Source organism: Colobus angolensis, unplaced genomic scaffold (assembly GCF_000951035.1).
Source record: "Colobus angolensis palliatus isolate OR3802 unplaced genomic scaffold, Cang.pa_1.0 Scaffold1, whole genome shotgun sequence".
In the NCBI taxonomy this organism is placed as follows: Eukaryota; Metazoa; Chordata; class Mammalia; order Primates; family Cercopithecidae; genus Colobus; species Colobus angolensis.
Window position 1 is genome coordinate 11,825,169 of NW_012110918.1, and position 11,208 is coordinate 11,836,376.

At 52.7% G+C, this 11,208-nt stretch overlaps 1 protein-coding gene across 1 annotated transcript in view; it reads right to left on the reverse strand.

Annotated features, from left to right (window-relative positions):
* The window catches only part of FBF1 (Fas (TNFRSF6) binding factor 1), a 32,068-nt gene that overhangs the window by 13,497 nt on the left and 7,363 nt on the right, over positions 1-11,208 (reverse strand). The window contains exons 4-14 of the mRNA XM_011947790.1: positions 10,165-10,258; positions 9,512-9,572; positions 8,218-8,268; positions 6,277-6,394; positions 5,660-5,737; positions 4,957-5,076; positions 4,489-4,624; positions 4,216-4,349; positions 3,546-3,645; positions 1,404-1,841; positions 163-264 (exon numbers count right to left, since the gene is read on the reverse strand). Coding sequence (XP_011803180.1) covers positions 163-264; positions 1,404-1,841; positions 3,546-3,645; positions 4,216-4,349; positions 4,489-4,624; positions 4,957-5,076; positions 5,660-5,737; positions 6,277-6,394; positions 8,218-8,268; positions 9,512-9,572; positions 10,165-10,258 — 1,432 coding nt within the window. The remainder of the gene's footprint in view (positions 1-162; positions 265-1,403; positions 1,842-3,545; positions 3,646-4,215; positions 4,350-4,488; positions 4,625-4,956; positions 5,077-5,659; positions 5,738-6,276; positions 6,395-8,217; positions 8,269-9,511; positions 9,573-10,164; positions 10,259-11,208) is intronic.

Genomic DNA, 11,208 nt, shown 5'->3' on the forward strand with positions numbered 1-11,208 from the left:
GGCAGCCTCTGTGTGGGACACGGGGATGGGGCAGGGTGGGCAGCCTCTGTGTGAGGCATGGGGATGGGGCAGGGTGAGTAGCCTCTATGTCCCTCTCTAAGGACAGAGGCCTGTGCTGCCCACCACGATCTCACTCCCACTCAGCCCACAGCCCAGGCCTACCCCGAGTCACCAGGCCTGACACACGGTCTTTCTTGTGCGGTTGTTCCGGAGCTCCCTCCAGCAGCTGCTTGCTCAAGTCCTTGTGTGCTGGTGACAGGTTGGCTGAGGAAAGGCAGCATTCAAGGTGAAGGTGACAGAAGGCCCAGGTCAGGCTGGATGAAGATGGGTCCCAGGACGGGCTTCACATGTGAAGCTCGTGGACGCCCTTCCTCCTGCTCCCATCATCCCATCTTGGGGCGTTCTCCTCCCACATCTGAGCTCCTGGGATTTCAGGGTGTCTCTTCCCTTCAAGTACCCCCTTCCTGCCTCAGTGTCCACAGTGGCGCAGTGAATGGACACGGTCCAAGCAGTGACAATGGAAATGTTATAGACACTGGAGTCAAGTTCAAGTTCAGAGCCCTGTTCCAGCCCACTTAACTTGGCTCAGCTCTAGATTAAGGTTCTGCTCAGTCTTCCAAATCTGGCTGGCTCCCTTTCCCATTATTTCCACCTCTTTCTCGGCTCACAGGTCAGTGAAGAGACAGGCTCTCTTCTGTTTTGGCCTGAGCTTTCCCCTTGGCCTCAGGTCAAAGTCAAAACTGCCCTCCTGACATCAACCCCAGGACTGTGTGATGTCCCTGGGCTGCCATAAATTCCCCAGTTCACTACCCTGGGCTCTGGCCACAGCACATCTCACCACTTCCTCTGGACTCCCCCAGCCTGCCGGCCCCTTGTGCCTTCCTGCCCTCAGAGGTCACTCGCTATCCTGCCCCACGGAGAGGGGCTTCTCCAGGAGGTGCCTCTTGGCCACTGTGTCTCTTCTAACACTCTCAAAGAGCATGGGGACATTTCGTCTCACACACGCCATATTCACTTCAGTGGAGTCAGCAGAAGCACTAGTTGTTTGGACGCTGGGGCTTCCAGCCTGAGGGCGCTGTGACAGGGCAGCGGTGTGTCTGCCACCTCAGGTACCCTCTGTCTTCTGCCCGATCAAGTTAGCACCTGTCCCCATGGCGGTCAGGGCATGAATGTCAACAGCCCTCCTTCTTGGGTGTGTTCCTGGGGCAAGCCCGGGAGCCAGAGGCTCTCTCTGCAGTGCCCAAAAGGCAGAGTAGCAAAGCCAAGAAACGGCCTCTGTGCCCACAGTGCCCTGCCTTGTTCCCCAACTCCCTACTGAGGCTGCAACAGGTGAAGGGGCAAAGGGGCTCCTCAAGTCTGCAGCCAGTCCTCCCGCTACTAGCCACAGCAGCCCAAGCTCATACCTGCCAGAAGGGGGATGGCCCGCTGTCCCCACCAAACTCAGGCCCTCAGAGGCCCCAGCACGCTGCTCTCTGGCCAGGCCTTGGGACTTCTTCCGAGACAGGGTATGTCTCAGCCAGTCCTCCTCTTCCTCCTCCTTGGAGGCTCGCAGCTTGGAAGCCTGGCTGGCTTTGGCAGGGGACCCTGCCCCTTCGGTTGGTGGCTGTGTCCTGGAGGGGGGCAGCCCAGCTGGTGTGGAGTGCTGGCTCGCAGGAGCAGGCACTGAGCTATCCCGATGAGCCTCTCTGGTGGGTGAGGCAGGGAGCAGGTTCAAGTCCTCGTCCTTGAGGCCCAGCCAGTCAGCTCCTCCCTTCCTGGGCTGGATGGGGCTGGAAGCGGCTGGAGGGCTCTGTTTGGAGCCTGGTTCTCCCTTGGGGTCTGGGCCACTGTCTGCTAAGAACCTACTTCAAGACAGAAAGGAGGGTGTCAGGCAGGGGAAGCAGCCAGTCCCAGTGGCCCCCTAGCAGCCTGCGGCTGGGCGGCACGATGCCCAGGGACCCTGCATGGTCAGCTGAGGCCCAGTAAGCAGTGGCTCCTGGACCGGCTCATGTGGCAGGCCACGTGCTGTCTGTAGAACAACGAAGTACAGAGATCTTGACTTCCATCACATGAACCAGGGACAGTTCTCCCCGCAGAGAACAGGAACAGAATGAAATGACAGCCATGGGCATACAGGTCTAAAGAAAACTCAGGCCGAGCATGGTGGCTCACGCCTGTAATCCCAGAGTTTTGGGAGGCCAAGGTGGGCAGATCGCTTAAGGCCAGGAGTTCGAGACCAGCCTGGCCAACACAGTGAAACCCCATCTCTACTAAAAACACACAAAAAAAGCCAGGTGTGGTGGCGGGCGCCTGTAGTCCCAGCTACTTGGGAGGCTGAGGCACAAGAACTGCTTGAACCTGGGAGGTGGAGGTTGCGGTAAGCAGAGATCATGCCACTGCGCTCCAGCCTGGGTGACAGAGTGAGACTCTTGTCTAAAAAAAATAATAAATTGGATTAAGTGGTTTCCAGGTTTTCCAACAACAGTTACTTCTTTTGTTCGGCCGTGGCCTTCATCTGTCACTGACCAGTGGCAGCAGGTACCCAGGGTTAAGAACATACTGGGTGTGGGAAGAAATGCCAATATGCACAGAGCTATTCAGATGAAAGAGGCTGAAGAAGCCAACCTGGCATAATGGGAACAACTGCTGAACCTGGGAAAGGATGAGAGGGGCTCCCGGCGCTGTTCTTAAAACTTCTGAAGTGTTTTTTTTGAGATGGAGTCTCACTCTATTGCCTGGGCTGGAGTGCAGCGGTACAATCTGAGCTCACCACAACCTCCACCTCTGGAGTTCAAGCTATTCTCCTGCCTCAGCCTCCCGAGTAGCTGGAATTACAGGTGCCCACCACCACGCCCAGCTACTTTTTGTATTTTTAGCAGAGACGGGGTTTCACCATGTTGGCCACGCTGTTCTCGAACTCCTGACCTCAGGTGATCCACCTGCCTTGGTCTCCCAAACTGCTGAGATTACAGGTGTGAGCCACCGCACCCAGCCAACTTTTGAAGTTTGAAATTCCTTCAAAATATAAAGTTTAAAATATATATTGGGAAAAAAACTCCAGACTCAGAAAATCCTATCACTGCTTTAATTTTTTTTTTGTAAACTGCGAGGATCACTCTGTCCGAATTGTCACGGCAGGTTCAACAGCAGAGTTCCTGGGAAGCAGGGTCTGAGATGCCACTGCAGAGGCCACTGTAGAGGTCTTGCTACCCATCGGGATGTATGTTCCTTGGGGAGACTGAGTGACATTACAGCCTTTTATGATTTCAGGGACTTTAGGTGGAGGCAGGCCTACCTGCTCTTTTCCTTCTGAGGCTGGGTGGGGCACTGGTGAACCTGAGCAGTGTCTGGGATGGGGGCTCCCACTGGGGCCGTCTCCACCACTCTGTCTGGGCTGGCGAGACCAGGCCATCTCCTGCTTCCTCCAGCACCCACAGAGCTGAGGGCCTTGTACCCTGTGGCCTCCCACACGAGACTCCTGGGTGGGACAGGGGCCAGCTGCAGGGGCCTATCTTCCCAGTGGACGATCTGTCTCAGAGGCCAGGCCTCCTGCAGGCCCCACTTACCTGACAGACTGCCTGTGGGACTGCCGGCCCTCAGAGGAGCCCACGGTGGGCTGATAGGCTCCAAAGGTAAAGTCCTCGTCCCCCCATGCATCTTCACTTTCTGTGAATTAAGGAACCTGTGACCATGATCTGGAGTAGGGGAAACTGAGCTCATTTGCGGCTGCAAAATTCTGACAAGAGCTGAATTTGGTAGCTTGTTGTGTAAGACAAGCAGAGGGAAGCTGCTGTGAAGGGAGCACCTCAGGCACTGGCCAGAAAGATGCAGTGGCCTTGCAGTAGGCGGGCCCTGCCCCAGGATCCCTTGAGGTCAGGTCCAGCGAGCTGCGTGTGTCACAAGAACGATTCTCAGCGGACAGCCTGTGGGCCGATGCTTTGAGAAACACTGGCCAGAGCAGTGCTTTTCAGATGCAAGCTGCTACCCATGAGGGGGCCGAGAAACCAGCTTAATGTGTCACAGTCAGTGTGTTTCCGAATCAAACAGCATCTCAATCATAGACGACTGAGCACGAACAGTGGTCTTGGTAAGTATTATTACATGACGCAGCTACAGACGTGTATAATTACATGTGTGTATCAGGATGTGAGGCTGATTTCTTATTACAGGTTGTAATGGAAGCCTGATCTAGAGGCCTCCCTCCCATCCTGTCGCGGCCCCCGCAAGCCTCCTTACCCTGTGGCCTCTGGTACTTCTTGTCTAGCTTGAACTCCCTGTGCTCCCCTGTGCCCGGGCGGGCCAGGAGTTTGGTGGCCGTGCCTCGACCCAGCAGCTCATCCAGCGTGGAGCGAGCAGGGCGAGGCCCTTCCCTGCAGGGCGGGACACACGGCAGGAACGTGTGGGTATGAGGGGCTCTTGGGACCCCCGCAGTACCCGTCCACCAGCTTTTCCCTGAACCTGAAGCAACAGCCTCAGGCAGCAGCCCGGGCTACTCATAGGGATCCTTACTGGTCTCCCATCTGCCTCTTCTCTGCTCTGGGGCTGTCTCCAAACCCCAAGGTGGCCATGATGTCATCCTCATCGTCAAACAAGTCTTCTCTTTTTCGGATGGGGGTGTCTCCAGGAGTTAGCGGAATAGAGGGACCTGAAAGACAGAACACAAGGCCCAGTGTCCACAGCCTTCTTGCCCTCAGCTGTGATATCTGAATGGGTTGGGGGGTGGTTTCTCTGCGCCTTTGGGTAGGACGACAGGCTTTAGACCTGCCCGGTCTGTCACAGGACCCAGTTCCTCCAGCCCACTCCCAGACTCACACATCCTGCCTCCCTATTCCTAAAGGCTGATGATCTCTTTGTACTGGACCTTAGACCTCTGGTCCCCACCCGGGAGAGGTCTCTGGTTCTGCTCCAGAAAGGTTGGTTAGCCTGTTGCCAATAAAGCCTTCCTCCAGCATGGGAAATGAGCCCACTCCACCCTACCTCGATCTCTGACTGTGCTGGGGCTCTTGTCAGAAGCTGTTTTACTCTCTGTCACAGGCGGCTTCTTGGTGATTCCTTCTTCATCATAGGAGAGAAGTCCTGCCAACGGGTCTTCCAAGTCTCACAGCAGAAGGGAAAGCACAGGTCAGACCGCAGCACTTAGTTGAGGAAAAGCAAGCCTGAACTGGGGAGCAGCGCTCAAGTCAAGACTTGTGGCTGCTCCAGTACATAAACAAGACCCCTGGCATCCGGAGGGTGGGGCCTGGGGCAACAGGGATTCCAGAGGCCGGGCAAGGGGAGAGGGAGTCGGAGGGTGGCCCTGGGCTTACGGGGCCTGCTGCAGGCTTGCCCGTGGGGCCTCTGACTCTGCAGGCTGCAAGGCCTTCTGGAAATGTCCCTCAAGCATCAAAAGAGATATAAAATGTCCACACATTCATGATGGGAAAGGGGCTTCTTCCTATATTGGGGAAACTCTTCAGTTTGATGCCTGGCTTTAAGGTCTTTGCAAGTAAGTTCCCCAATATCTCAGCCGATACAATGTAACTGGTCCCGACATGAATTCATGAGGAACTAAACCAGTGGCACCAGCTCTCTGCTCCCCACATGACATAGGCAGCAGCGGGGCCTCGGGCCAGAAAGTGTACCCAGGCTGCTCCACTCCCAAACCAGAGTGTCCCAGAGGCATGACAGGAGCCTATGATACCTTCAGAGGAAAACCTCCTGTTCTGATGCCCAGAGCTGCTGGGAGACGGAGGTGACTTCTTGGTGTATATGGCGCCCCCTGCAGGAAGCAGAAGGCAAGGTTGTAGGCCTGAGTCTCTCCTGGCCAAAGTCTTCCTCCCATACCATGGACTGGGACCTCTGGGATGGGGTACACTTCTTCCTGGGAAGCTGGGGGCTCATGGTCATGGGCACAGCCAAGGGAGGAGTCTCCGGTTCTCCCATGGGCTTCTGGTAGGGAAACGTGGTAGGAGCTACCTCCACTCCATCATCATGAGTCACTCCAGAGACATGGGTTCAGGGGAGGCACAGGCTACCATAGAGTTCTCCATTTTAATTCACACAGCTTCTCCAGGAGCTGCCCATGTTGGACCCAGAGGGCCTGGAACAGCTCGAGGAAGGGAGGAAACTCAAGCTGTCCCCTTACCCCACCACACACACTCACACACACGCACAACTGCTTCTTGACCTCTCCAGCTTGCGCAGAGAAAACCCAAGGACACAAACGCTTCCTACTAGCATCTTCCACATCCTCAAAGTCTCCCTAACAGATTCGAGGAGCCGTCTCTCATGTACCTTTCTCACTGGCTACTGACCCACCTGCAGGCTTGGGGTGGCTGGGCAGCTCTCCTTTCCCAGGGTCCTTTGCAGCTTTTTTGCTAGGGGCTGGGTTAGACTTCTTCAGACCTAAGATATCAGCATCCATACCGTCCAGGTCCTAGAAAACCAGGGAGGGAAGGCAGAGGATGGTGTCTGATGAGGGGTGAGGACTTCCACCCAAGAGAGATGGGCTGTTGGCACCCCAGGGGCAGAATTATGAGAAAACAAAGGAAAATGCAAAAACTATTGAGAAAAACAGTGAGTGAAGAAAGAAAATGGAACTAAAGGTAAGCAGGGTGGGGTGGAGTGGAGTCCAGCTCATGGTTCTGGGATGAGACTCAAAGTTAGCATCAACAATTGAGTCAGAGGACTTGTGGGTTATGCCCAGGGATCCTAGGTGGCTGGTCTGGGGAAAAAAGCTTTCCTTTTTTTTCTTTTTTTAGAGAGGATATTGGCCGGGCGCAGTGGCTCATGCCTGTAATCCCAGCACTTTGGGCTGAGGCAGGTGGATCACCAGGTCAAGAAATCGAGACCATCCTGGCCAACATGGTGAAACCCTGTCTCTACTAAAAATACAAAATTTAGTTGGGCGTGGTGGTGCACGCCTGTAGTCCCAGCTACTTGGGAGGCTGAGGTAGGAGAATCGCTTGACCTTGGGAGCTGGAGGTTGCAGTGAGCCGAGATCGCACGACCGCACTCCTGCCTAGGCAAGAGAGCGAAACTCCGTCTCAAAAAAATAAAAATAAATTAAAAATAAAATAAAATAAAGACAGAGTCTCACTCTTGTCACCCAGGCTGGAGTGAAGTGGTGCGATCATAGCTCATTGCAGCCTCTAACTCCTGAGCTCAAGTGATCCACCTGCATCGGTCTCCCAAACTGCTGGCATTACAGGAGTAAGCCACCATGCCAGGCTTTTTCTTTTCTTTTTTTTTTTTTTTTTTGAAGACAGAGTCTCACTCTGTCACCCAGGCTGAAGCGCAGTGGTGTGATCATGGCTCATTGCAGTCTCCAACTCCTAGGCTCAAGCGAGCCTACTGCTTCGACCTCCCAAAGTTCTGGGATTACAGGTGTGGCTGACTGTGCCTGGCCTTTGAGGAGAAAGATTTCAAGATGAGGTTAAAGAAGCTGAATCTGGGCCGGGTGTGGTGCCTCATGCCTGTAATTACATTATTTTGGGAGGCCCAGGTAAGAGAATCGCTTAAGGTCAGGAGTGTAAGGTTGCAATGAGATCACATCACTGCACTCCAGTCTGGGTGATAGAATGAGACAGTGTCTCTAAAAAAAAAAATACCAAAAAAACAAAAAAACACAACAAAAACAAGAGCCCCACAGGGCTGTAACCAAAAGCGTGGCCTTGTTCTAGGGACTCTGGTAAAATGGGTTAACTAAAAGGGACACAAAACCCCAAGGGTCAGACAGGAGGGTGCTGCTGGCTGGAAGCAGGGAGAGAACAAGGTGTCCTAGGCCAAGCTAGAGATTATGTCCTTACAAATTATTCAGAATCTGTGCCTTAAAAATCCATTGCAAAGATTGGTGCTGGGCTTGATCTGATGAGAAGACAGCAGTATTGAAGGGGGCTTGCCAGGGGATATGGAGATAAATATGGAGAAAAATTAAGAACAAGCATTAGAAGAGACAGTTTCCCGCTCTGTCCTCTAGGTGGAAGCGAGGGGACCCAGCTAGGTGGGCCTCCGAGTAGGGCTGGCCCCATTTCCCCAGAGGCCTGTGGCACCCTCCACTCTCTATATACCAGCAACACTGGTTGATACCCAGAAAGGCGAGAAGGCCAACGGCTCACAGACAATGCTTGCACAAGGAAGGGCTCAGAAACACAGGTTGTAAAGGGAGAAATTAGAGGGAGAATGAAGCCTTGGTATAAAATATCATGACCCCACCCCACCCACCCCCAGTTCTAAGAATCGTGCAAGCTGTTTCCTTACCTTCATGCCCTGGAGCAGAGCCTGTGGGTCTGCCTCTGAGATACCTGAAACCTAAGTCCACAAGGAGGGTGAGGACAGAGACTAGGAGGCACATTAGTCAAGGCCCCATAAAATTCAGGGTCCTGGCCCCTTGCTTCTATTAGGGCAGATGGCGCGTCAGGAGCTTACACAGCCAACGGAGCTTACACAGAAGGGTGGCTTTGTTCTCCTTGCTTGGGCTTGGCAGTTGTTTGAAGCCAAACCTGCCTGGTTGTAGAGACTCAGAAAGCACTGCCATTCCTGCCCCTTCCAACCGCAGAGAACTCTTCCATCCAGCACCGGAATTCTGCTACTTCCCACCCATGCCAATGGACAGCTATGGAGCTTACTAGGGGAAAGGAGCTTACTAGGGGAAAGGAGCAACATCTAAGGCTCTAGCCATTTCAGGGAGCTCTCCTTTCCACTCATCTTACTACAGGAAAGAGGATTCTGCTTTGAGTCACTCGGCAGCCCTTGGGCATTATTTTGCTTTAAAAACAAAGTGATGGCCGGGCACAGTGGCTCACGCCTGTAATCCCAGCACTTTGGGAGGCTGAGGTGGTTAGATCACTTGAGGTCAGGAGTTTGAGACCAGCCTGGTCAACATGGTGAAACCCCATCTCTACTAAAAATACAAAATTACCTACTAAAAATACAAAAATTATTTTCTTTGGCTGGGCACAGTGGCTCAGACTGTAATCACAGTACTCTGAGAGGCCAATACGGGCGGATCAAGAGGTCAGGAGTTTGAGACCAGCTTGACCAACATGGTGAAACCCCACCTCTACTAAAAATACAAAAATTAGCCAGGCGTGGTGGTGGGTACCTGTAATCCCAGCTACTCAGGAGGCTGAAGCAGGAGAATTGCTTGAACCAGGAGGTGGAGATTGCAGTGAGCCAAGATCGCACCACTGTACTCCAGCCTGGTCAACAGAGGGAGACTCCGTCTCAAAATAAAAAAAAAAAAAACAAACGACAAAAAAAATTAGCCAGTCATGGGTGGCAGGCGCCTATAATCCCAGCTACTTGGGAGGTTGAGGCAAGAGAATTGCTTGACCCCGGGAGGTGGAGGTTGCAGTGAGCCAAGATCGTGCCATTGCACTCTAGCCTGAGCAACAGAGCGAGACTCTATCTCAAAAAAAAAAAAAAAAAAAAAACAAAGTGACTTTGCAGGGACTTCTAAACCCTTCTGTGGGCAGCCCCTTGGCAACAACACCCATCTCATTGTTTCTGGCATAGGCAGAGAGGTGGGGGAGTAGGAAATCGCCAGGCTTACCTCAGCATCAGCTTCTTCCAGGCCTGCGATGGTGCTGAAGACATCATCACCCAGGAGGGACCTGCAAAGGGGAGGCGTCAGCCCCTACGTGCATCCAAGGGCACTGGATGACTAAAAAGGGGAAGAGTGGCTTAGAAAGCCCAAGGAATCTCGGATAGATTTCTCTGGAGAACAGAGGTGCTAAAGGAATATCACAAGCCTCCTGATGCAGTGATTTTCAACTTTGTTAGCAGTAGAACTGCTTTAAAAACAAATTGTTAAAAACAATAGGCTGGGCACAGGGGCTGACGCCTGTAATCCCAGCACCTTGGGAGGCCGAGGTGGGCGGATCACCTGAAGTCAGTTTGAGACCAGCTTGACCAATATGGTGAAACCTCATCTCTATGAAAAATATAAAAATTAGCTGGGTGTGGTGGCGGGCACCTGTACTCCCAGCTACTCGGGAGGCTGAGACAGGAGAATTGTTTGAACCGGGGTGGCGGAGGTTGCAGTGAGCTGAGATTGTGCCACTGCACTCCAGCCTGGGCGACAGAGACTCTCTTAAAAAAAAAAAAAAAATGGTGAGCAAGTGTGAAGTAGAAAGTGGGGGTGGAGGGGCAAAGAGCATTTAAACTGAAGTAGGTCATGGATACCCAGGCCGACCCTGCCCTTACTTTGTTCTAGCCTTTGAAGAAGGGAACATCTGAGATACACCTGTAGTGTCTCTGGTATGTGAAGCTAGTTTAACAGGCTTCTCAGGTAGTGTCACTGGAAAAAAAGAAAAGAGAAAACGTGTCATTCAGCTAAAGGGACCTGGAGTCAAGATGCAAAGGCTGGCAAGCTCCCTTCCCAAGCTGTCTCTGTATTAGGAGGAAGAAATCTGGCCCCATAGGCAGGTCCCAATGTCACCCCTTGGAAAACCTGAATGGGAGAGAGGGTAGTACATTTCCAAGGAGGAAGTCAACCCTAAGTGCCAAATACCAAATGAAGAGCCCAACCCAACCCAACCCAACCCAACTGAACCCCAAGGAAATGCATGAGGAAAATTGCTTTTCCACAGCCCAAAACTGTAGGCTAGAATACATTAGCCAGGTGTGGTGGTGGGTGTCTGTAATCCCAGCTACTCAGGAGGCTGAGGCAGGAGAATCGCTTGAACCAGGAGGCGGAGATTGCAGTGAGCAGAGATTGCGCCACTGCACTCCAGCCTGGGTGACAGGAGCTTTGTGGGTTCTCTGGGACCATGCGGGGGAAACCTGTCTCTCTGTCCCTGGAACCATGTTCCTTAACAGACCAACACGAACACAAATAATATGGATTAGCATCCAGAATCTACCAGGAACTCTTATAACTCAACGATAAAAAGACAAGTTACCCAATTAAAAAGGGGCAAAGAGTCTGAACAGACATTTCTCCAAAGATATACACATGGCCAATAAACACATGAAAAGATGCTGAACCTCATTAGTCATTAGGGAAATGCACATCAAAACTACCATGAGATACCCACTTTACACCCTCTAGGATGGCAATAATCAAAAAGAAGAAAAATAAGTATTAGCAAGGATGTAGAGGAACTAGACCCCTCTTACATTGCTGGTGGGATGTAAAACGGCACAGCTGCTGTGGAAAAGCAGTCTCCTCAAAAAGTTAAACATGGCCGGGCGCGGTGGCTCAAGCCTGTAATCCCAGCACTTTGGGAGGCCGAGACAGGCGGATCA